We start from the raw sequence: 26556 nt of genomic DNA on the forward strand, positions 1-26556 counted from the left end.
GAAGGTTGAGAAGAGCTTGTGTATTCGGCTTGTGAACTCTTGCTGCTTTTGGGTCCCTTGTTAACACTATGTGAAAAAGCTGAGGTTTGCCTGCTAGGGGATGAGAAACACATGGCCCAGTTGTCCCTGTCAAAAGCCAGCCAACTACTGAGCAGCTTCTAGAAACAGAGGCAGCAGCTGACCAGCAGCTGAACACAAATGCACGAGCAAGCTCAGTCAAGACCAGCAGAAGAACCACCCAGCTGACCCCAGCCTATACTGTCATCCCACCACATTTTGAATAAATTGTTTGGGTTTTAAGTCCTTGAGTTTGGGGCCGATTTGTTATTTGGCAAAAGCTAACTGATACAAAGCCCTCAAAGGCCTGACAGGCAGTTTGCTCTGCAGACACAGCAGGGGCCGCCCCTCACTGCTCTTTCAACAGCTCCCTCCAGAGAGTCTTCTCATAGCGCACTCAGAGCCCTGACTTACATCCTCTGCAGGACACCAGATTCTGACCATACTATTTCTTCATACCCGCTGCCCCCCACATTGTAGGAAACACACCATTAGTCCCTGTTGTTTCTGGGTCCCCAAGAGGTAGAGGCTGCCATCAGCTGGGTCTGAGAGAAAGGCCATTCTGTGGAGCAGAGAGGAACACAGAGAAGGTTGGGTGCAGGCCCCCTGGTTTCATGAAGGCCCCCATTCCCCTCAACCTCTCAGCTAGCAGGAACCTGTCCTTGTAGGAGGCATCTTGAAGCTCCAAGATCCTCCCCATATCACACCCAGACCCATTCTCTTCCCTTACTTCCAACATGCCTCCCCCACAAACAAAATCTCTCTCCAGACAACTATGGCTCTCCCATCTCCCGGCTGCCCCCTCCTTAAAAGGCCCCAGGTTCACTTACTCTGTGACATACATTGGTCCTTGGATGATGGGATCTGCAGGGACAGGGACATGGAGCGTGAGCAGTCCCCTCCAGACTCCATTGAAAAGCATGAATGTTTACTGCGTGCCAGACACCAAGCCAAGCACTTGACATGAATGTAATGTCATCTTCCCAAGAACTCTGTGAGGTAGGGTCATCACTCTCTGCCCCACTTTACAGGTGAAGCAGGGAGGCTCAGAGACATGAAGTGACTTTCCCAAGGCCACACAGCTGGTAAATGGTGATGCTGCCTGCTGACACTGGTTTATTGGCTTCCAGAGCCCATGTTCTTATCCTCTATGCCACGGTGACTCCCCCACCCAACCAAACAAGGGGCCCAAGGAGGGAGGAGTGACCATTTGCTCACCATCCTTCAGCGTCCACTTCAAGTCCCCTGTCTGCTTGCTCAGTGCGTGGAGACTTCCATCCAAGGTGGACACCAGCAGGAGGCTCTCTGGCCTGAGGGTCTGGACCTGCAGTGGGAAACAAAGTCAGATCTCTGAGAGGTCTGGGACCACCCTCTACCCCTGCCTCAGACAGGGCTGGCCACGACTCCCTTTCCCCTAGAGGGGACAGAGAAGGGAAGAAGGATGTTGGGGGAGCTTCTGGTTTCACCCATCATCTCCTTGACTCTAGAGAGGGGTTACCATGGGAGCGGGGGGGTTGTGGAGGGGAGGCCTTGGCTCCCGCTGTGTCCAGATTCCCACTTAATTCCCTTTCCCTTGGCTCCTTCTGGCTTCCCAGAGAAGACTGAAGGCCTTTACAAAACTACTTCATTGACCCTCAGAGCCTCCCTAGGAGATTGGTACTATTAGTTTCCCCATTGAGCAGATGAGGGAAACTGAGGCTCAGGAAGGCTAGGTAATTAGCTTAAAGCCACACAGATAATAAATGGCAAAACCAGGCCTTGACCTTCCATCTCTCTGATTCCACTGCCTGGCCTCTTTCTCCTGTGCCACGATGTCTGCCCACTCTGCCTCCCCACACTGGCCCAGCTGCTTTTGGTGCCAGGCTCCAGGGGGCCCCCTGAACCAAGGCTGAGGGGTGGCTGCGGGAGGGAGGCCTGGAGCCACCCTTCCATCTGGCCCTGCTGGGCTAACTCACATGCTCCAGCCCCTCCTTGAGCAAACAGGGTGAGGCTGAGCTCCCAGCAGGAACCCTAACATCCGGGTGGCCCAGCCGCACCCCTGCGAAGGCCACATCCTGCTCCAGGACCCTCAGGTCTGGGGCTGAGCCCCTGGCGTTTGGTGGAGGGTCAGGAAACTGCCCTCAAGTCTCTCTCTTTTCTGGGCCTCAATTTTGTCATCCGCAACGTGGCGGGAGAGAGAATGGCCTACAGAACAGGCCGCAGACTGACTGCCCACAATTGAATTTTGTTTGACTATTATAGTATTTCAAAATTTTGTTTTTAATTAGCTGCCAATATTTTAAAAATCGGAAGATTTCCCTTTTAAAAAAATCCAGATTTCTAATTTTTTCTCATTTCTAATTTTTCTGGAGACACCCAGTCTGGCCACACTGGGCTCATATTCTTTCTTGGCAACCATGGGATGGACCCAGAGCGGGAAGGGGGACTGGGGCCGGGCAGGGGGAGAGGGGGTTTTGTCTGATTCTACCCGGTCCCTTTCACCCCATGGGGGCTCCAGGCTGGATTCTAGGCTGGGTGACAATTGGATTCGAGGCTGGGTGACTTTTATCCTTCAGCTACATTTCTGGAAGACTGGTCTCTTCTGCTCCCAGCAGGGTTGGACCAGACCCCCCACACCCGGCTCATTTATCCCGGAGGTTCTGAACCTGGGGTTCAGTCATGGGTAAGGGGGTCCTGTTATGAAGCATCTGAAATTGTAAAACTGGGTACGTAGGCGCATTTCTCGATAGAGGACCCTTAAGTTGATATTTTCAAAGGAAACTCTGATCCCCAGAAGTTTTAAAAGGCCTGGCTTCGCTGCTGGGCTGCCCCCTTCTCCCAGACTGTCCCCTCCCTGCAGAAGAGGCGGGGTGCTCAGTCTGCCTGCACCCCCAGCTAGGAGTTTGTAGCGGCAACTGGCAACTCCCAAAACTCAGGAGGTTTTCATTCATCAGGGGCGACTTGGGGTGCCAAGAGGTGATCTCGCTGCCCCGCTGCGCCCCGGCCGGGATCCCGCCCCAGGGAAGCGACTTTGGAGACTTGGCGCCCGTCCCGGCTCTCACCTGTGGCCCGAGTGTCCCGAGCAGCAGCGCTGTGAGCTGGAGCAGGAGCCCGGACCCCCGGGCCACGCTTGCCATAGCGCCTGGGGCAGCCACACCGCTGGGCTGGCGGGTCCCTCGGTGACTCCAGGGACTGCACGGCCCCCGCCCCACCCGGAGGAGGCTCCGCCCCCGGCCAGGCCAGGTGGGACGCAGAGGCTTGGGCGCAACCTCAGCCTGGAGTGCTCCGGGGCCCCCACCCTCCGTCACACTCACCCAGTCCCCCCGCAGGGATGGCTCAGAGCTTTCCCGGGAAAGGGATTTTACTAACTGAGGCCATTCACGGAGAACTTACCACCTGCCAGTGCGGTGCCAACTCATCGCCAGCTCATTTAACCCTCGCAGCACCACCCAGGTAAACGCCGAGGCTCAGGCTGGAATGGAAATTCAGGTGTCTGACCGCAAAGCCTGTGCTCTGTATCACGGCACTGGCGACCCCTGCTGAGCTACCGTGAAATACAGATTAATGGATGGATTCCGCCACTCATTCAATCAATAGCTACTATGACCTTTCACAGGCCTGCCTGGTGAACAAGAGAGATAAGGTCCCTGTCTTGCTAGAGCTTACAGATTCCTGTGCTTTAGATGTCAGACGATACAGCCTAGAAGGACACCTTGCTCTGTCCGTAACTGTCCTCGCTCCAGGCAGACCTCACTGATTCGGTTCAGGGAAGGAATGCAGGGTCCCTGAAGACAGGGCCCACTCTGTTTGCACGTTTTGGCTCATTCATTTCTCCTTCATCCTTGTGTAAAAATCCCTGCAGATTCGAGGGTTGCACAACCCGCCTCTGTCACGTTCTCCCCCTCTTCTCTGTCATCCTTGGTCCTTCTGGGCACACCCCACCATGTTTCGCTGAAGACTTGGGAGTGGACCCATAGCCTTCATCTCCACCCCAAATCCTGCCATGGTCATTGGTGTCTTCAGTGTCCACAGGGACAGCCCAGCCAGCATGCCAGCCTCTCCGTGCAGAAAACCTTGTCCTCCACGGCACCAGTGCATGGCCAGGCCCCGGACCTTGTTATGCTCGGAATCACTTTACCTCCAGCATCTGTTTCTCTGACTGCAGCCTCCTCCCCTTGCGGCTGTTTCACTCCCTCCTTCTGACCTACATGATGCCTTCATCCCTCAATCTCTCTCCCAGTCTCACAGACTCAACTCTGGTGCCATCAGCGCTGCAGAGGTCCCCGTGGGGCCGGGCTGGAGACCCTTCTCCACTTTGCTCCTTTTCCTGCCCCACTTGTTTCCCTCACTCCGCTCCTGGAGGGTGTTCCCAACACACCGCTGGAACAAGAATCCCTTTCTCAGGCTCTGCTCTTGCGGTCCTAATCTAAGATACTCTCTAACCCCATTTCCATCAAACGTAGCCATAGAAAACCCAACTGCCTCAAGACACAAAAGCTTCTTTTGGAAATACGTACGTCATGAAGTCTTTGGTTTACTTTGCTGCTCCCTCAAGCTTAGCTGTTCCAACACCCCCAGACTGGCAAAGCAGTCCTAAGTTACAACAAAAGCAATTGCTTGGCACTTCAGAAATGAACCCAAGCTACCGAGGGTTTATATTTTGTACTTTCTGCTTTATATTGTGTACATTGTCTCTTTGTTTTGGAATGTACCTTGTGTGGTGTTTACTGTGCTTAGATTCATAGCCATTTCTCAAGCAGTAAATTCGACTTGCATAGAGTGTAAAGCACAAACGAATGGGAATTAATTTTTTGTGTGTGTGCATGGTGATAAAAGTAATATACATTGTAGAAATTTTGTAAAATTCAGAAAAATATAAATAATAAAAAATTCAAAACAGAGCATCTCTGTTAACATTTTATCACATTTCCTCCAGTGTTTTTCCTGCACACCCTCCCGCCTGCACCCCCGCCCCCAGGCCTATATGTCTGGCAGGAGCCCATGGTGAAATATTAACATGTTTCTCCCCTCCAGAGCTTCCTTTTCCCCTGATGGCCCATCTCCCATTCAAGCGAGGATGCTCTGAATTTATTGCCTCAGCAAAGGGATGAGGAAGCAGAAAGCAAAAATGAAGCTTCTTCTGGCTTTTTGAGTTTTCAAAGAACTCAGGGTAGGAACCTAGATTTGAAACCATCAGTAATGAGACTAGAAAAGATCCCCAGACTTGGAGAGGAAGGAGGACAAAGAGAAACAAGGAGAAGATGCTGGAAGTCTCTAAGAAAGGGGGACCCGTGCCTGCAGCCCCCTCTCCCAAGACAGGACGTCACATAGGTTTGTGGGATCCAAGAGCAGAGGGGATCCGTGTCTCACTTCCTGGATGGAGCCTGGGAAAGCAGGGAGACGCCAGAGGAGAAGCCACGTGCTGTGTCCAGCAGAGAGGTGGTATTAGGTCCCCACTGTCCAGTGTGATATGCAGGTGGGCAGATGTCTATCACATGCCTGAGTGCCTGAGAGTGACTTGGAAGAGAGAGAGAGAGAGAGAGAGAGAGAGAGAGACAAATAGCAAGAGAGAGAGAGAGAGAACACGTGTTCTCAAAATAGAGAGAAAGAGAGAAAGAGAAAGAGAACATGCATGCTCCAAACAGAGAGAGAGGGGGGGAGAGATGGGGGAGAGAGAGAGAGGGAGAGAAAGAGAACATGCATGCTCAGAATAGAGACAGAGATAGAGAGGTAGCCATATAGATAGAGATTTCAGAGGACAAAGAGGGACCATGCAGCAGAGACCCTTGCAGACAAGAGACAAGACCTGGTGAGACCACGGGCATCTCAGAGAGTGTCAGCTGGGACAGACGGTGGCGGTGGTGAGACCTGAGTGCCCTCTTGCCTGCTGGCGCTAGGCAAGCTCCACGGAACTTAAACCCACCCTGGAGAAAGGCTGGGAGAAGCCAGATGGGACCGAATTTCTTCCACCTGGCACAAAGAGAGCTTAAAATAAAAGTTAAATTTTATAAAGTTTATAAAGTTTTATAGAACTGTATAAAGTTTATAAAGTTATACAGAAATAAAATTCCATTGCTTCCCCACACCTTGGAGCGTGCTCTTAAGCATGCTGCGGTTCCTAGATAAATATACATACATCGATAGCTGTTTTCTGTTCTAGCAACAGAATGGAGAAATGGAAATAGAAACAGGAAAAATATTCCAATCATAATAGCACTAAAAAGAAGATGCTTGGGATTAAATTTAACTAGAAAGGCACAGGACCTACATAAAGAAAGCTATAAAATCTTATGAAGGACATAAAACAAAATGTGAACAAATGAAAAGATATATTCCTGTGTGGTGAGACTTAGTATCACTAAAATGTCAATTCTCCCCAAATTAAAATATAAGTATAATGAAATTCTTTTTTTTTTTTTTTTTGAGACAGAGTCTTGCTCCATCATCCTGGGTAGAGTACAGTGGTGTCATCGTAGCTCACTGCAACCTCAAACTCCTGGGCTCAAGCAATCCTCTTGTCTCAGCCTCCCAAGTAGCTGGGACTACAGGTGCACACCAGGATGCCCGGCTAATTTTTCTATTTTTAGCGGAGATGGGGTCTCACTCTTGCTCAATGCTGCTCTCGAACTCCTGAGTTTAAGCCATCCTCCTACCTCGGCCTCCCAGAGTGTTAGGATTATAGGCATAAGCCACTGCACCCAACCATGAAATGAAATTCCTTTTAATCCAAGGTTTTTAAAATTGGCTAAAATAAAGATCATATGCAAGAATAAATGCACGAGAATAGTCAAGAAAAGTGTGAAAATGAAGAAAAATGGGAAGGGGGCTTTTCTTCAGAACATACTGTAAAACCACAATATCAATATAATTTCAGCACAGGAATTGACCAATAAATATATCAGTTGGATTAAACAGAGAATCCAGAAATATATATCAGTATATGTGAGACTTTATTAAATGATAAAGATATTTAATTCATTTGAATATCTGATAAATGCCTTGGCATAATTGTCCAACAGGAAGAAAGTAAACCTCTTTTTTTTTAAATGTCCTATATGTATCAGTTGTCTATTGCCGCATAGCAAAGTACTCCCCAAATCGCTGGCTTACAACAACAGCAGTTATTCTCCCACAGTTGCTGTGGGTCAGGAATCTGCACTTGGCTTAGCAGGGCCCTCTGCTTCCGGGGCTCACAAGGCTGCAGTCAAAGTGTCTGCCGGGGCTGTGGGCATCTTAAGGGTTGACTAGGGAAGGACTCACTTCCAAGTTCATGGTCATGGTTCTTGGCAGGATTTAGTTCCTCATGGGCTACTGGACTAGGGGTCTCAGTTCCTTAAGAGGTGTTGGTTGGAGGGTGCCCCTGGGGGTATAATGGGAAGGAAGAGAGAGATAGAGAGAGAGAGAAAGAGAGAGAGAGAGGTAGACAGAGATAGAGAGATGCTAGCAAGATGGAAGTCACACTCTTTTGTAATCTAATCTTAGAAATGACATCACATTACCTTTGCTATATTCTATTTGTTAGAAGCAAATCCATTCCAGCTTCTACTCACCGGGAAAGGACTACACAAGGTCATGAATACCAGTAGGTGGGACTCACTGGGGCGGTCTTAGGAGCCTGCCTTCCACAATACACAGAGTCAAGGTAAATCTGAACCAATAAGACAATAAAATTCTCAGAGGATGAGGTCCTTATGCCCCATTTCAAGAACAATCTCTACCCTGACTTCTAACACCATAGATTAATTTTGGCTGGTTTGGATCTTCATATAAATGGAATAATACATATGTACTCTTCTGTGTCTGGCTTCTTTTTTTCAGTATTATTTCTGTGGGATTATCCCTGTCATCAAGTGTAGTTGCAGCTCATTCTCATTGCTGAATAGCATTACATTGTATGAATTATGCCACAATTCAGTTCTCCATTCTAATGTTGATGGGCATTAGTTTTTTTCCCACCGGTTTTTGGCTTTTATGAATAGTTCTATGAATATTCTCATATTTGTCTTTTTGAACATATCTATGCATTTCTGTTGGGTATATGTTAATACTTAGGAGCAGAATTTCTGGGTCATAGGATATGTGTACATCCAGCTTCAGTAAATTTTGCTAATTTTCCAAACTGTTGTACCAGATTACATTTGGTGGTGGTAGTGAGGAATTTCTTACACAATACAGAAAATACAGAAGCTATAAAAGAAAAAACTGGCCAGGCACAGTGGCTCACACCTGTAATCCCAGCACTTTGGGAGGCTGAGGTGGGAGGATAGCTTGAGCCCAGGAGATTGAGGTTGCAGTGAGCTATGATCACGCCACTGCACTCCAGCCTGGGTGATAGAGTGAGACGCTGTCTCAAAAAAAGAAAGGAAAGAAGGAAAGGAAGAAAGAAAGAAAGAAAAAACGAACCCACCCCAGATACATATGAAATACATAAAAAATAAAAACTTTAGAATAGACACCATAGACAAACATCAGATTAGAAAAATATTGGTGACACAGAAGATAAAGGACTAACATCTATTATATATAAACTGGTCCTATAAATTGGCAAGAAAAAGACAAACAACCAAAAAATATGCAAAAGCTAAGAATAGGCTCTTACATAAGATCAACTCCAAACATGTGAACATGTGCTCAAAATCACTAGCAGTCAGAGAAATGTAAAAACAAGACTTAAAAAGTAACAGCAAGTATATCACTTTATGCCCATAAATTTGCAAAAATTAAAAAGAAGGCTACAGGAATGGCAGAGTATTGATAACAGCTGAAGCTGAGTGGTTAGTATTTGGGGGTTCATCACACCATTCTATTTGCTTTCAAAATGTTTGAAAACAGCCATAATAAAAAGAAAAAGAAACCCAAGCAAACAAACAGGCAAACAAAAAGAAGGCTAAAACCTACTGCAGTCAGGAACATGGGGAAGGCACATTCTCTTGTAGTGCTGGTGGAAATGTAAATTGTTACAGACTTCTCTGAGTGCAATCTGGTAACAAGTGTTAAAAATAAAAAATACATAACTTCTTTGACCCTGAATACTCACTCTTGGGGAATCTTTCCCATAAAAATAAAAGTACCAGGTTTATAACGGTAAAAGTACGAGCATGCTTACCTGTAGCATTGTTCTTAGTGGCAAACAAGTAGAAACGATGAACTTAATCTTCAACTGAGAAACAGCTGTCTGAATTACGGAACACGTGCACTTTGGAGTATTATGCAGCCACTAAAAACAATAAATTAGAGTACGTTCATTAACTGGGAAGGATTTCTATGAGTCACGTCGAGAAGAACAAGATGCGGGAAACACCATTATAGGAATCTATTTTTGTGAAACTACGTATACATGTTTTTAAATTATTTTTCATGAGCATGGAGAAAAATACAGAATGTAATATACTGGTTTGTTTTATTTTAATTCATTAATTAATGTAAGTTTTAGAGACAGGGTCCCTCTCTGTCACCCAGGCTGGAGTGCATACTGGGTGGTTAACGAGGGTTCTGTGGTAGGCTGGAGGGGAGATGTTATACGAACCAAGGGGTAACATCTACTACAAAATAGAAATAGGACAGCTACTAAAAAAAGCTACTCAAAGAAAGAAAATACTCTCATTATGTATCTATCTCGTTTATGTAAAATTAGATATATACATGTGGCATGTGTGTATGCATTAATGTGCAAATAATGCCCTCGATCAAATGAAATAGCTGTTTATATCACGACGTGGAGCAGGTTTAATTCCTGTGTTTTCACACTCTGCCAGTTCCCCGCAGAAAAAATTCAGCCCACTAGAATGCCTTTGGAAACAAAGTAGGTGGACACAGCTCAGGCCAACATAAAACAAAAAAACAAAAAGTAGGAGTCTTCCTTTCATCCTCTCAGTATAAAAATAGTCACTGTTGAAAAAATATGTAAGACCTTGTTCTTGCTTCACATACATGGTTTACTTAATCTGGAAAGTAACTTGCAAGGAAGGTTTTCAGTCCCCCTTTTACAGATGAGCAAATGAAGTTTGAGAGAGGTGAGGTCCTTGGCCCAAGTTTACAACACCAGGAAGTAATTAGAGAGTGATTCAGATCTAGCCCTCTTTGATTCCAAGTTTGTCAGCTTAATATATACCCTTTCCCCCATTTTCCCCTGGTTACGTTTGTCCAAGGACTCACCTCCTCTCCATCAGGGTGGTAGGACCTAGGGACCGATATTAACGTTCAGACCTCAAACAAAAGAGCCATTGAGGTAGCCGGGCCTGTTCCCCGGGGGAAAGCCGTCCTGGGTGCTCCTCTGGGCCCGGCTGATTCACTGGCAGACCACACTAGGGTTCAAGGCCAAAACCTCAGTTGGGGTTCCTTCGCCCAACCTTGCTTCCTGTCTCTCCCCTGGGGACCTTGTGGCCTCATAGCTCCTCCGGGGACTCTCCCACGCACGGAATCAGCGCTCAGGGGGTGCTCTGTCTCCTCCCACCCGGTGAGTGCCGGGCTAGGGTTTGAGAAGCAAAGTTCTAGGAGGAACATTCGGCTTTCGCCTCACGAGCGGCCTCTAGTGGCAACATTTCGAACGGCAGGCTTCGACAAGCGAGCCAGCTAACCAGGAGCAAACTAACCCATGGTGTCAGAAGTCTTGGTTACCCACCGAGGGAGGAGGGAGGGAAGAAAAGGATAGTGACCCGGAGGAGGCAGATCCTGAGGGATCTGACCATGTTGTCTTTCTTGATATGGATGCTGGGTGCATGGGCGCTTTGTGTATATTTCGGTGGCGTGCAGAGCCTGTTTTATGGGCCAGTCGATACACTTTCAGCAATTTTGTGAGTTGTTGCTTAATCACAGTCATTATTAACAAATTACATAAACTTATGATTAAATACATGATATTAAAGACAAAAATAATAAATACCCAAAACTGATCACTTCCTAATTATTTTGCTGTTACCTCTTTACTTGAGGTTATTTATAACTGGGTTACCTGTATGGTGGAAAAATACTACACAACGGTGGGCTGCTTTGAATGACATCCCAGCTCCATGCTTGGTGACATCACACTAGCATCTTGGAATCAGGTATGGAGGGAGCATTGATATTGTAGAAATCAGCAGACACTGTGCACATGTAGCCTGACATATTTCTCATCACAAACCTCCTAGCTAATTATTATGATTATCCCCATTTTATAGAGGACAAAACTGAGTCACAGAAAAGTTTCAGAGGAATTTAGAGTTAACTTTCCCTAGACACATAACTTGAAAGCTAAATCAAAGAGCCAGGCTTTCAACCTTGGTGTATCTGTCTTCAAATCCTAAGTTCTTAACATCTGTGCTATATTGTCTTTCAAAGACAAGATTCTCTGGACACATTTTGGTTCTTTCCTTTCTCTAGTACTAAATAATATTGCTGTGAGTTTTATATTTCTGTGGAAGCAGGAAACTAATGATAATAGTGTTAGCATTTTTAGGGTGGTGGCTTATTTGGGGTTGTTATGGAATTGTCTTACTTAGGCTCTGGGGTTATCTTGGACACATTGCCTAATCCTGTAGGCTGAATCCCAGGCTTGGCTGGGTCTCGTTATAGGCCATTATTTGAAATGGGAGATGGATTGAAGGTGAGTTCTTGGCCATGTGTCATAGTGCAGGCTAAATTGAAGCAATGAGCTCACCTATATTAGAAGTCCTTCCCTAAGAGTCTGCCTGCGGGCTTCTTTCAAAACTCACAGTAGCTCTCTGGACTACAGCCAGAATAGTTCTTTGTTTGTTTGTTTGTTTGTTTATTTGTTTTTGAGACAGAGTCTCGCTCTGTAGCCCGGGCTAGAGTGCCCTGGCATCAGCCTAACTCACAGCAACCTCAAACTCCTGGGCTCAAGTAATCCTCCTGCCTCAGCCTCCCGAGTAGCTTGGACTACAGGTGTGCACCACCACACCCGGCTAATTTTTTCTGTTTTTAGTAGACACGGGGTCTTGATATGTTGCTCAGGCTGGTCTCCGACTCCTGAGCTTAAGCGATCCTCCCAACTCAGCCTCCCAGAGTGCTAGGATTACAGGCGTGAGCCACCACACCTGGCCCAGAATAGTTCTTATGGTTAACTTTTCTTGCAGCCCTGGCTGACGAGAGGTTTGGTTTCAAGTCTCTGAGTTACCTAGAGAAAAGGTGAAGGGGAATGTTGGGTTCTAGGGAAGATCCCCTTTCACCTAGGCCCTCCTGAGTGGGGCATTCAGGCTGTCAGGGAAGGGTTTTGAAGATTGGACTTTGGTCTGATCATTTGTTTTTGTTTTTTCTCATTCACAGCTTTGAATGGTTCCTCTCTTATCTCCCTTGAGGCTGGTGTGGTAGAAAGATCTGGAGCTGCTTCCTACTGTGTGTGTGTCTGTGGTTTAGGAGGGTTTGGTTCCAAGTAGATCTTTGGAAAAAATCCTTTGCCTGGAGATTCATTTTTCCTCGTTAAATTTGTGAGGTCTAGTCTAGAGGATTTAAGGGTGCAAACCTGCTTACAGCAGGGGGCAGTAGAGTGTAGCAGTTAAACATGTGGGCTTCGCTGCTGTAATTGGGTCTGAAACTAGCTGGCTTCACCCAGTAGATGCCATGCATTTGTGATTACACACCTCTTTCAATGAGAAATTTTTTGCAACTGCATCCTCAAATATATATGTATATATATAATTATAAGTTATATGCATAATTCCAGTCCTAATATTACATATGTATATTATAAACCATAAAATTGAAATTAAAATGGAAATGATGAAATTAACTTTAAAAATGCTTTATTGGGGTGTAAGTGACAATAAACTGCACATATTAAAAGTGCACAATTTGGGCCGGGCATGGTGGCTCACACCTATAACCCTAACACTCTGGGAGGCTGAGGTGGGAGGATCGCTTAAGCTCAGGAGTTGGAGACCAGCCTGAGCAACATATCAAGACCCCGTGTCTCCTAAAAACAGAAAAAATTAGCTGGGTGTGGTGGTGCACATCTGTAGTCCCAGCTACTCGGGAGGCTGAGGCAGGAGGATCACTTGAGCCCAGGAGTTTGAGGTTGCAGTGAGCTATGATCATGCCACTGTACTCTAGCCAGGGTGACAGAGTAAGACTCTGTCTCAAAAAAAAAAAAAATGCACAATTTGATAAGTTTTTACACCCATGATGCCATCACACAATCAAGATAGTGAATGTATCCATCAGATGCCAGAGTTTCCTTGTACCCTTTGTAATTACTTACTCCTTCCCACCTCTTCCTGTTCTCCCATCCCTGAGCAACCATGGGTCTGATGCCTGTCCTTATAGATTAGTTTGCATTTTGTGCACTTTTATATAAATGGCATCATACAGCATGAATTTTTTTGTTTGACTTCTTTCGCTCAGCATAATTATTTTGACTTTCAAGATCATTATAGATGAAATTAAGGATGAAATATTGACAAAATTAACTTTTAAAATAGCAATTTATTTTATTTTGTGAATGGTATAAAATATGCTCTCAGATGATAGAAGTTTGTCTTTATGTTCTAGATGCTAGTTTAAATTTAAATTGAATTTCAGTTTTTTTAATTTAATTTTTGTATAGGTAATACATTCACATGGTTTCAAATATAATCATATGAAAAGGTATACAGAAAAAAAACTCCTCTTAACTGCTGTTCCCTATCCACCTAAGTGCACCATGCCCTCCCACCTTCCAAAATAAGTTTCTTAGGTGTCTTCCATATTTATTTATGCAAGTATGAACATATATGTATTTTTTGTATTCATCTGTATTCTTTTGTGTTCTCATATCCTCTTGTATATATATTTTTGTATTCTGCTGTATTTTTTTTTACAGAAAACATGGCATATTTATTCACAATGTTACACACTGTTCTACAGCTAGCTTTTTTCACTTGATATATCTTGGAGATTGTCCCATGTGAGTTTATAGAATGCTTTCTTGTTTTTGTTTTGTTTTTTAACAGCTTCATTGTGTTTCATGGTACTGTACTTTATTTAACCTGCTGGATACTTGAGTGGTTTCCAGTTTTTTTGCTGGAGAAAAACAACACTGTATCAAATAACTTTGTGCACACATCATTTTACAAGTGTGCAAGTGTTTTTGTAGAGTGAATTCTTAGATGTTGGATTGCTGGATCCAAGAGTGAACGTATTGTCATTTTGACAGTGCTCACATGACCTCCACAGAGGTTATGCCAATTATTGTATGCAACCATTATTGTAGAGCTGTCTCTTTCTCTTTTTAATTCTATCAGTGTTTGCTTCATACATTTGGGAACTCTTGGCCGCAAGTGATCCTCCTGTCTCAGCCTCCCAAAATGTTGGGGTTATAGGCATGAGCCACCGTGCCTGGCCTCATTTTGCACTTAAATCTCTATTCTATCTGGAATTTATTTTAGTATACGAAGGTAGGGGTGCAGCTTTATTTTTTCCCCAAAAGACAGATGTCCCAAATGACATTTATTGAATAATCCACATTTTCCCCACTGATTTGAAATGTCACTTTTATCACATGCCAAATTCCCATATGTATTTGGGTCTATTTCTGACTTTTTTGTCTGTTTCTTATCTGTCTATTCCTGCACCATTACAACACATATTGTACTTTTATAATATATTTAAAAATCTGTTAGCATTAGTTCGTCCTCATTATTTTTTGTTCCAGAGCTTTCCTGGCTCTTTTTTTTTTTTTAAAAAAAAATAGCTTTATTGAGATATAATTCATACACCTTACAATTAGCCCATTTAAAGTGTACAATTCAATAGTATATTCATAGAGATGTGCAACCATTACCACGGTCAATTTTAGAACATTTTTGTCACCTCAGAAAGAAACCTGTACACTTTAGCCATCACCTTTCTCCCCACCTCCCCCAGCCCTCAGCAACTACTAAGCTACTTTCTGTCTCTATAGCTTTGCCTATTCTTGACATTTCATATAAATAGAATCATGTAACATGTGGTCTTTTGTGACTGGTTTATTTTACTTAGTATAATATTTTCAAGGTTCATCCATGTTGTGGCATATATCAGTACTTCATTACTTTTTATGGCCAAATAATACTCCATTGTATGAATATGCCACATTTGGTTTATCTATTCATCTGTTGAACATTTGGGTTATTTCTGCCTTTTGGCTGTTGTGAGTAGTGCTGTTATGAACATTCACTACAAGGTTTTGTTTGAACACCTATTCCCAGTTCTTTGGGATCTAGACCTAGGAGTGGAATTGCTAGGTCATTTGGTAATTTTGTTTAACTTATTGAGAAATCTTCAAACTGTTTTCCACAGCAACTGCATCATTTCACATTTCTACCAGCAATGTGTGAGGTTTCTAATTTCTCTGTGTCTTCTCCAAGACTTATTATTTCTGTTGTTTTTGTTTGTTGTTTTAATTTTAACCATCCTAGTGAGTATGAAGTGGCATCTCATTGTGGCTTAATTTGTATTTCCCTGATGACTAATGATGTTGAGAATATTTTCATGTACTTACTGCCATTCCTATATCTTCTTTGGAGAAATATCTATTCCAGGCCTTTGTCCATTTTTAAAATTGGGTCATTTATCTTTTTATTATTGAGTAGTAAATGTTCTTTCTACATTTTCCTGACTATTCTTGCACGTTCATTTTTTTAGTTGAAAAATGGATGGCTAGCAACTTTTTTGTAGCTTAAAAGCAAAAATCACTTAACTCCAGTGAGAATGGCTTTTATCAAAAAGTCCCAAAATAACAAATATGGGCATGCATGCCAACAGATAGGAAAACTCATGCACTGCTGGTCAGACTGCAAACTAGTACAACCTCTATGGAAAGTAGTAGTATGGAGATACCTCAAAGAACTAAAAGTAGAACTACTGTTTGATCCAGCAATCCCACTACTGGATATTTACCCAAAGGAAAAAAAGACATTCTATAAAAAGACATCTGCACTCAAATGTTTATAGCAGCACAAGTCACAATTGCAAAGATGTGGAAACAACCCAAGTGCCCATCAATACATGAGTGGATTAATAAAATGTGGTATATGTATACTATGGAGTATACTCAGCCATAAAAAATGGTGAAATATCTCTTGTATTATCCTGGGTGGAGCTGGACTCCATTCTACTAAGTGAAGCATCACAAGAATGGAAAAACAAGCACCACATGTACTCACCATTAAATTGGTACTAATTGATCAACACTTACGTGCGCATATGGAAGTATCATTCATCAGGTGTTGGGCAGGTGGGAGGGGGGAGGAGGATGGGTAAAATCACACCTAGTGGGTGCAGTTTGTGCTGTCTGGGGGATGGGCACGCTTGTAGCTCTGACTTGGGTGGTGCAAAGGCAATTTAAGTAAACGAAGCATTTGTACCCCTGTAATATCCTGAAATAAAAATAAAATAAAAAATAAAAAAGCCAAATTATATGACTATCAAAATAAAACAAAAGCAAAAAACAAACATTCAGCCTGAATCTAGCCTAACAGATTCTGTAGATGAAAATTTCCCCTAGACATCTCCTTCAATACCCTGAAAAGATTTGGGCATTCACATGTATTGCGAAGTTGATTTAAACTCACTTGCGTACATGAAACAGACATGGGTTCTAGCATAGTGCTCTCCTGATGGCTTGTGTATGGTGTGTGCATAGGGGTTGTTAATCACTCTCTGGTCTAATTGACTTTGGTGCAGTGTTGACTCTGAGATCAAGGCTGGAGAAGCCCTTTCCAAGATCAGCATTCCAAGCTGGCCCGAGGTGATTATTGCAACTTTCCAGGGACTCTCATCCCCTCCTGGGTTCACAACCAAACCCAAACTACATGCACAGCCTGACGCACAGCTGGGAACTGGAGTGAATGCTGGGCTTCATTAGGGAACTGGAGCGAATGCTGGGCTTCATTAGGGAAGAGTGTGATTTCCCGCATGCTTTAGTCCTTGGGGGGTGTCTGAAAGGGAATCAAGCGTTCCTTATGCCAGTTGTTTAATCCTTGGGGTATCCGAAAGAGAAGCAAGCACTTCTTAGATCAATATTTTCAAGGCTCATCTGATGCAAGCCTCTGCCTGGGGCTGGAGGATAGACTGTTTCTCCAGCTTCTCTCTCTCCAGGGGGGATATGAACTTGAGCTCTTGTAATGCACTGCTTGCATTTTTTTTTCCCTGAGAAATTTGTGAATATGTATGATTGTGGTGGGAGAAGGGGGATAAAGATAGTTTGAAAACCGGGCACCTGTGGTGCTTGTTCCTTTACGACTGAGTTTCCCAACCGCTTTTTCATTATCACCCCCTAGGAGTATTTTGAGATATCCCCCCCTCCATCATTCTTTCCCCATGAAATTTTAATAACACAGATATACTGTATATCTATTTACATACTGTATGTATGCCTGTGCTTAAACCTTATTTAAAAAATAAGGTTTTTGCCCTCTTGGGGGCCATATGGGCCCCACTGGGAACCTGAACTCTACAATCGTTCACAAGTAGCCCCCTTGGCAGGCCCCACCACACAAAATGGAGAGGAACGCAGCCTAGCAGGGGCCAGACTGCGAACTAACAAGTGCTTAGCAAAGTGCCACAAACAAGAGCCCTTGCTGTTGTCATTAGTATGATTGTAAGCCCTGTCACAGTGATTTTTACCACCCTCTCTCAGGCTGCAGGTTCTGAGGTTCCTGAGGGCTGGTCAGAGGAGGAAGTCCTTCCCAGTCTGGGGCCCCACCAGGGGCCACGGGGCACATAAGGCCGTGCACCGGGCTAGGTGGGACTGTGGTGAGTGCACAGCCCCCAGCCTCGTGGTGTCAGAGCTTCTGATTTCTCAGGAAAAGCCGGGAATGTGGATTTTTGGTTAAATCTACCGAATCTGAATCATTGGCTCAATGACACAACATTAACGCTACAGGGACCAAACAAAAGAGATGAAAGCAAGATACACCTACTTGTCCAGAGTTGGTAGCGCAGCTGAGATTCCAACGTGAGTCCTCCAAAGCCCGTGCCCTTTCCACTTAACCCAGCCCCACCCCTCCGCTCACGACCCTCCCCACCGCCCCCCTCTTTGGGAGCCCGTCAGTGCCCCCTCCCTGCTCCCCGCCAGGCTGGGGGGTGCGGGGCTGGCACGGACGGTCCAGCTCCCCGTCCCATCCGCCACGCCCTTCCCAGCAGGACCCGCACTGTCCGCAGGCGAGGTCGGGCCCCCGGGCCATCCTGAGCTTCGATGCGGGGAGAGCCCGGGGCGCCGGCCCTGGAGGACGGGTCGGTGCCCGGCGACCGTGAGATCGCGGCCCCGAGGGAGGCGCGGGGAAGGCGGGGCGCCGCCTCTCCCGGCCTCTCCCCGCGCCGACCTCGGGCTCTCGGGCTCTCAGCGTCGTTTGCACCGACCGCCCTCCGACCCGCCGCCGGGCAGTTGTTTTCTGTTCGCCCGGGTCGCGGGTGGGAGGCGAGGAACGCGGGGCTCTGGAGCCTGGCTGCCGTCCAGGGCTGTGGCCTTCGGCCCCGGGGCCACCGGAGGCGCGGCGGCCGTGGCCATGGGCTCGCTCAGCTCCCGCGCCGCGGTCATCCCCGACGTGGACAGCATCCGGCGGGAGACCGGCTGTGAGTGCGCCGCGCGGGGGTCCCGGAGGAGGGAGTCCGGGATCCTGGAGCTGGGGAGACCAAGACCCAAGAGTCTGGGACCGCAGGGCTAGGGGCGCGTTAACCTGGGGGCTTGAGGACGGTCCGAGTTCACTGGGCTGGGGGCCAGATCAGTCCAGGAACCCGGTGTCCTCGAGTCCGGATCCAGGCTGGAGGCAGAGCTGACGGCGGGCGGAGGGTTGACTTTGGTCCCTTGTTCCCGGGACGGGAGAGCCAGGACGCCTGCGAGCCTCCCGGGTCTCGAACTTGGCGCTTCGCTGGGTCGCACATCACTCCAGCCTCAGCCCCGCCTCCCCGGGTCCCAGGGGTGAACGTTCCCTCCAGCAAGCCCCCCTCCCCCATCTGTCCCCCGCGGGGGTCCCGGCCGTCGGGAGCGGGTTCCAGAGCGCGCATCTTGTCACCGGTGCGCCTTCTCCCGCAGTCTCGCAGGCCTGTCTGCTCCGCCTGCACCACCGGTTCCAAGCACTGGACAGGGACAAGAAGGGCTACCTGAGGTGAGGGGGAGTCTCACCTCTGTCCCTCGGACCCCATTCCCTGTTTGACCCCCGCCTCCGCCTGCCATCTTTGCCCTACCCACTTTGAACTTTGACTCGGCAGCCGCATGGATCTCCAGCAGATTGGGGCGCTGGCCGTGAACCCCCTGGGAGACCGCATTATAGACAGCTTCTTCCCGGATCGGTGAGGCCCTGCTGCGGGTGGGGCAGTGGGAGCGGAAAAACCTGCGTGCAGACGGGTGGGAGGGGAGGTTAGAGACCGAGGCAGAGGGATGGCTAAGGTGACCACTGCCTCCCTCCGTTCCATGCCCCCAGGAGTCAGCGAGTGGATTTCTCAGGCTTTGTCAGGGTCCTGGCTCATTTTCGACCTATAGAAGAGGAGGACTCAGAAATCCGAGACCTCAAGAAACCTGAACCCCTCAACAGCAGGATGAACAAACTTCGCTGTGAGTTTGCGGAGACCTGCCCAAGTGAGACAGCAGGTTTACCCACATCAGGGAGAGGCCCCAGGAATCTCCCACTCCCTTCATGAGCCTAGTGACAACCACACCACTCCTCAGGGGTGACCTTCTGCTGTAAGAGAACCAGAAAACACCCACCTGCCTTTCCTTCTTCCACTCTCTTCCCAGTTGCCTTTCAGCTCTATGACCTGGATGGAGATGGAAAGATCTCCTGGCAGGAGATGCTACAGGTTGGACAAACTCCCGGGCAACAGATGTGACATGTGAAGGGTGGGAGGGCTGGTGGATGGGGGATGCAGATGATTGGGGTATGGGATGGGAAATGGGAATGGGTGGGGTTGGAGCATGGGTTAGTTGGGAGGTGGTGTGGGTAGTAGTTGGGTGTGAGGTTGGGAATAGATCAGGGATTCTCAACTGGGGGTCATTTTGTCCCTTAACTGAAGACTTGGCAATATCTGGAGACACTTTTTGTTGTCACACCTGGCGAGAGAGTGTGCTATTGGTATCTAGCAGGTGGAGGTCAGGAATGTCACTATACATTGTATAATATGTAGGACAGCCTCCCACAACAAGGCATTCTCTGGCCCCAAGTGTCAATAGTGCTGAGATTGAGAAACTCTGGAGAGGCGAAGTGGGGAATTGGGTGTGGAGGCTGGACAGAGTTGATTATAAGCGGGGCAATGAGTCTGGGCATGTTGCTGAGGGGAGTGTGGGAGAGATGGGAGATTGGATGGTGAGGCAGTGGGAAATTATTGGGGGTTATGGGAGAAGTGATTGGTATGGGATGAAACATGGATGAAGGATGGATTATGAAATTGGTAATAGCTTTTGGGGTGAGGTGGGCAAGGTTTTGAGGATGGGAGAGTAGCCTTTGTGTCCCCTCTTTATGGCTGCATCTTCCCTCTCCTCCCAGGTTCTCCGGCTGATGGTTGGGGTACAGGTGACAGAAGAGCAGCTGGAGAGCATCACTGACCGCACGGTGCAGGAGGCTGATGAAGATGGGGACGGGGCTGTGTCCTTCCTGGAGTTCGCCAAGGTCAGAATGTCCCTAGGACTGGGGAGTTGAGATCAGGAGTCCGTGGGACAGATGAACATGGGGATTGATGTTCAAAGGAGAAGAGGAGGAGATTATGGGGTCGTTGGGATTGGTAGAACCATGGGAGAGGAGGTGGAGGCATAGAGGATTTGGATTCATGCCTCTTGACTAGCACCCATTCTCTCCACCAGTCCCTGGAGAAGATGAACGTCGAGCAAAAAATGAGCATCCGGATCTTGAAGTGACTCCTTTTGTGCCTTTGACTAGCTCAGGCAGACCAGTATCTACCTGGGATTCACCCTCAGCCCCCGTGGGCATGGGGCCCCAATAAACTGTATTCTTACTTCCAAACTGAACTCTATTTAGGACCAAGGAAAGAAAGCAGGAAGGGTGTGTACCATTTGATCTCAGATCTGTGAATCAGCCAGCAGTCGTTTGGTTGGAAATGACTAAAAACCCAACTCAATGTGACTTAAGTGAAGAAGGGATTTTGTAATATGAGCTCATGTAATTAAAAAGTCTGGAAGTATCTGTCTTCAGGCACAGCTGGATCCAAGAGCGCAAATGATGTTATCAAGAGTCAGTTATTCTCCATCTCTCAACTCGGCTTTCTTTTGTTTTAGCTTCATCGTCAGGGAGGCTCTTTCCTCATGGTGGGGAATGGCCACCAGCAGCTCCAGGCTTCCATCCTGCTAGCCTAGTAATCTGGTGGGAAGAGATTTTCTTATTCCAGTAATTCCAAGCAAAGAGTATCATTGGCTGGGTCTGGGGTCTTGTCCCCATCTCCGGGGGAATGAACACTCTCATTGACTAGGCCTGTGTCATGTGCTGATTCCTAGAGCCAGGAAATAAAGTCTGAAGACTCAGGATGGTGTCAGAAGTGGTTGCTTAAAGGAAAATGAGGTACTGTTACCAGAAGAAGAGGGAATGATGGCTCAGGCAGAACAAGAGATGTCCATTAGTGTTTGGTTGACCAAATGGCGGGGCCCTTGAAGTCTGGTCTCTTAAATGGGTTTTCACTGATCCCATGGGTGCGTGCCAGTGTGATGGGGGTTGGTGGGATGGGGCAGAGATGATGTGAAAATGACAAACAATACATACCTTTCTAGAGTGTGAAATTATTCAAAGATTTGGAGAGTAATCTTGTTTTCATGATAAGATGTTCAAACATTGATATATCACAGAATAGAGTGTAAAAGTCACAAAAAACCATGAGATTCTATGTCTGCAGCAGAGAGCTCTGGCCGTGCCTGCAGGAGATGCTCTCAGTGCCCTGCCTGATTTCAGCGGGGGCCCTTGGCCTCATCTGTAAGCCTGGACTTCGGCCTGTATCAGTCTATATTCTTTTAGTTATTAACTGGCTTATGAAATAATAGGAATTTATTGGTTCATATCACTGCAAGAAAAGTCCAAAGGTAGACCAGGCAAAGGTGTGTCCCAAAGGCTCAGTAATATCCTCAGAAATTAGTCTTTTCATTTCTCAGCTCTGCTGTCCTCTGTGTTGGTTTCCTTTGTAAGCAGCAATCCCAATTAAAAGAGAGCCTCTTTTTCCCTACAGTGCTGTCAAAAGTCCCAGAAATAAATCTCATTGGCCCGTCCACTGTAGCCAGGTAAATGCAACACTGTAATTAGCCATCTCTGGCCATATGTTGCCCCCAGAACTAGAGTTTACAGTCAATCCCTCTTGAACCAAATGCAATGGGTGTGTGTATGTGTTGATTCCCTAAAGGTATATCAAAATGTTGTTACCAAAAGAAGGGGGCCGCATGCTGGACAGGCAAAATCAACAGATAACTATACTAGTTAATTTGATTTTGGCTACAAATTACAGAATTACCAACTAACAGTGGCTCAAACAATTAAGACAATTGTCTCATACTATAAGATGTCTCTGGTGGTAGGCAGTCCTAGAGCTATTGAGTAGCTCAACAATACTATTGAGAATTCAAGATCTTTTATCCTTCTATTTCTTAATATGTTGGCTTTTAATTCTCAGGTTTGTTCACTTGTGGTTACGAGATGGCTGCAGTAGCTCTAGCCATCACATCTCTCCACAGGAACAGTGTCCCAGGAGACAGGAAGTGCAAGGGGCCAGTCTCTTAAAGCCTAGGAAACTGGCATGATGTCACATTCACCATAATGATCCAGAGCCCCCAGAGGAGGGGATGTAGACTCCATTTCTGGATGGGAGGAGTATTGAGGAATTCACAGTCATCTTTAATCTCCACATGTGGATATAGGTAGGGGTGCATAAACTTTTTGCAGGGAAGGGAAGTAGACATTTTAAGAAATGAGTAAGATAGGCCTTACCTTACCAGTTAACATTTATCATGAAACCAAAATAAAATGCTTAGGTTGGGATGCTTATAAATTCAATTGATTTTCCTTGTACATAATGCAAGCACTGAACAAATAGATGTAAAAATGTTTTATGTCTATAAATAAAGTACCTAATAAAGTATTACATTATTCAAAAAATAAAATAAATTGTTGGGATATTGCTATAGATGGCTTAATGAAACAAAAAAGAAGGTACAAAAGCATATATATGTGTGTACATATATACATATGTATGTCTAATAGTATATTATAATTTACATATTAGTCCTTCAAATAGCCTCATAAAATGAAATACCAAATGGTTTAGAAAAATGGTATAATAAGCCGGGCGCGGTGGCTCACACCTGTAATCCTAGCACTCTGGGAGGCCAAGGCAGGCGGATCATTTGAGCTCAGGAGTTGGAGACCAGCCTGGGCAAGAGCAAGATCCCGTCTCTACTAAAAATAGAAAGAAATTATATGGACAGCTAAAAAAATATATGTAGAAAAATTAGCCGGGCATGGTGGCGCATGCTTGTAGTCCCAGCTACTCGGGAGGCTGAGGCAGAAGGATTGCTTCAGCCCAGGAGTTGGAGGTTGCTGTGAGCTAGGCTGACGCCATGGCACTCTAGCAAGGGCGACAGAGTGAGACTCTGTCTCAAAAAAAAAAAAACAAAAACAAAAAAACAAACATAAAAAAACATAAAAGAAAAATGGTATAATATACAGGATTATTAATGTACTCTTGCGATGGAGAGGCTTTTCTAGAAGAATCATCATGGAAAATATTAATAGGGTTAACTTTATAAAAATAAATTATATTTTTATAAATTGCAACTTTATAAAAATAAATTGAATAAATTATAAATTCAACTTATAAAATAAATTGAAAGGCAAAGAACACATTGGAGAATTATTTGCATTCTGCATATCAGACAAGGGATTATAATCTTTTATATATGTATAGTTCTGCCAACTAGAAACAGATGAACATCATACAGGCAACAATATGAACAAGAAAATTTTAAAAAGAGGTATAAATGTCCAAAAGGATATAAATATGTTAAATCTCAATATTGATTAAATTCTAATTAAAACCGTGACTCTCTTGAGGATCAGTCTAATTTTATAAATCAAAAGCCCTGAACCTGAGTAAGAGCAAGACCCCTGTCTCTACAAAAAATAGAAAAATTAGCCAGGCATGGTGGTCCTCGCCTCTAGTCCCAGCTATGCGGGAGGCTGAGGTAGGAGGATCACCTGAGCCCAAGAGTTTGAGGTTGCAGTGAAGTCTCATGATGCCACTGCACTCTAACCTGGGTGACAGAGCGATACCCTGCCTCAAAGAAAAAAAGCAAGCCTGACAGTTGTGCATATTAGATGCTCAATATACCTTTGACAAGGAATTGATTGGCAAATCCATATATCCCTTAGGCATGATATAGATTTCAAAACTTCTTTTTAAGTCAGTACCAAAGTTTCCTAATAGCTTTATTGCTCTAAATAACACCATTTAAAATGTTATGTTTTTACCAAATTTTAACTATAAAGGCATGATAGTAATGGCTACTTCGTATTGAGCTAAGCCCTCCAGAAACATTACCTCCATTAATTCTTACAATAAACTTATGAGTTAAATATTTTTACTAACCTCACATTATGGATGTGAAATAATATTCTCAAGGTCATGCAGCCAGTAGGTAAAGTGCTTATTCCTAATCATTAAGCCATTCTGTCTGTGGAGAAATTGCTGGTTTCTGGAGACGAGAGTGGACAAGGAAGAGAAGACCAGACCGGATGAGGAAGAGGAGACTGGACTGGAAGAGGAGAGGAGACTGGATGAAGAAGAGGAGACCAGACCAGACTTGATGAGGAAGAGGAGGCCAGACCAGACGAGGAAGAGGAGACGGGACCAGAAGAGGGGAGGAGACCGGACGAGACTGGACAAAGAAGAGATGAGACCAGACGAGGAAGAGGAAGAGGAAGAGCAGACCGGACCGGAAGAGGAGACGAGAATGGACGAGGAAGAGGAAACCTGACCGGAAGAGGAGACGACACTGGATGAACAAGAGGAGACCAGACCGGAAGAGGAAGAGGAGACCAGACAGGAAGAGGAGACAAGACCGGATGAGGAGGAGGCGACCAGACCAGACGAGACTGGACAAAGAAGAGGAGACCAGACAAGGAATAGGAAAAGGAAGAGCAGACCGGACCGGAAGAGGAGACGAGAATGGACGAGGAAGAGGAAACCTGACCGGAAGAGGAGACGACACTGGACGAACAAGAGGAGACCAGACCGGAAGAGGAAGAGGAGACCAGACCGGAAGAGGAAGAGGAGACCAGACAGGAAGAGGAGACAAGACCGGATGAGGAGGAGGCGACCAGACCAGACGAGACCGGACAAAGAAGAGGAGACCAGACCGGACGAGGAGATGAGACCGGATGAGGAAGAGGAGGTGAGACATCATCAGCAATAGTTTTGTGGTGTCTTGGGCCCTGCTATAGCTTGGTTTTTTTTGACCCCTTTAAGTGTCGTGTTGAAATTTGATCCCAATGTTGGAGGTGGGGGCCTGATTGAAGGTGTTTAGGCCATGAGGGCAGATCCTTCATGAATGGCTTTGTGCCATCCTCCTGGTAATGAACGAGCTCTCATTCTATTAGTTCCCGTAAGAGCTGGTTGTTAAAAAGAGACTGGCACCTCTCTTCCCTCTTTCTTGCTTCCTCTCTCACCATGTGCACACTCTGTGCACATTCTGGGGCCCCTTCCCCTTCTGACATGAATGGAAGCAGCTTGAGGCCCTTGCCAGAGGCAGATGCCGGCCTCATTGTTCTTGTACAGCCTTCAGACTTGAGAGCTAAATAAACCTCTTTTCTTTATAAGTTACCCAGCCTCAGGCATTCCTTTATAGCAACACAAATGGACAAAGACAGGGTCTCAGTGCAAATAAACATGTAACCTTTTTCAAATCTTGACTTACCCCTTTGTAATTAAATAATTTGGAGACAGGGAAAAAAAAAGAGAAATTACTGGTTTCTAATCATGTAAGTTTTTCTTTTAATTAAACATTCTCCCTGTTTTCCCCCAATTTTGTATATGAATTTTTATAACTATATTTCAGTGTATACTAATCTGATATTTAAGAGGTCTGTTTGTCACCTCCTAGCATGAAAATAATTCACCAAAGATATTTAATTTTGTGATCAGATCATCAGCTTCTCATTTCTACCAATTTCTCACTTCTACCAATTTCTTTCCTGATTCTGAGCAATATTTTCAGATTCAGTTTTGAGCGAATGATTAATTAATTAATTATTAATATTCATGAACACTTTGGCATGACAGACACTGAGCTAAATAAAAGCAGGAGTTATAGGGATAAGCAAGACAGACAATCCCCCTGTCGTGGAGTTTGTATTCTAGAGATGGGGGCAGACAATATAGCAAATATGTAAAAAAGTAAGTTCAAATAAAGATAAGTGCTGCCAAGAAAGTAAAACAGGGTGGTTTTGTAGACAGTGATTATGGGTGGGATGGGGCTAATTTATAATAGACAATGTGTCCTCTTTAAGGAGGTGACGTTTGGAGTGGGACCTGAAGGCTGAGAGCAAGTCTTTCATGTAAAGGCAGGAAGAAGAGCCTTCTAGC

The 26556-nt window shown here is 45.6% G+C and overlaps 2 protein-coding genes across 2 annotated transcripts in view; one reads left to right on the forward strand and one right to left on the reverse strand.

The window, feature by feature from the left end:
* The window catches only part of ERN2 (endoplasmic reticulum to nucleus signaling 2), a 29882-nt gene extending 11383 nt beyond the window's left edge, over nt 1-18499 (reverse strand). The window contains 6 exon segments of the mRNA XM_045542130.1: nt 547-619; nt 888-921; nt 1276-1381; nt 3099-3182; nt 3184-3293; nt 18352-18499. Coding sequence (XP_045398086.1) covers nt 547-619; nt 888-921; nt 1276-1381; nt 3099-3182; nt 3184-3293; nt 18352-18499 — 555 coding nt within the window.
* Nucleotides 18494-21014, forward strand: CHP2 (calcineurin like EF-hand protein 2). Its single transcript, XM_045542804.1, has 7 exons — nt 18494-18564; nt 19025-19097; nt 19201-19281; nt 19413-19543; nt 19727-19788; nt 20472-20594; nt 20786-21014. The coding sequence occupies exons 1-7, from the start codon at nt 18498-18500 to the stop codon at nt 20837-20839; spliced, it is 591 nt and encodes a 196-aa protein (XP_045398760.1). The 5' UTR covers nt 18494-18497; the 3' UTR covers nt 20840-21014.
* The last annotated feature ends 5542 nt before the right edge of the window (nt 21015-26556 follow it).

The sequence above is a fragment of the Lemur catta genome, chromosome 2 (genome assembly GCF_020740605.2).
Source record: "Lemur catta isolate mLemCat1 chromosome 2, mLemCat1.pri, whole genome shotgun sequence".
NCBI lineage: Eukaryota > Metazoa > Chordata > Mammalia > Primates > Lemuridae > Lemur > Lemur catta.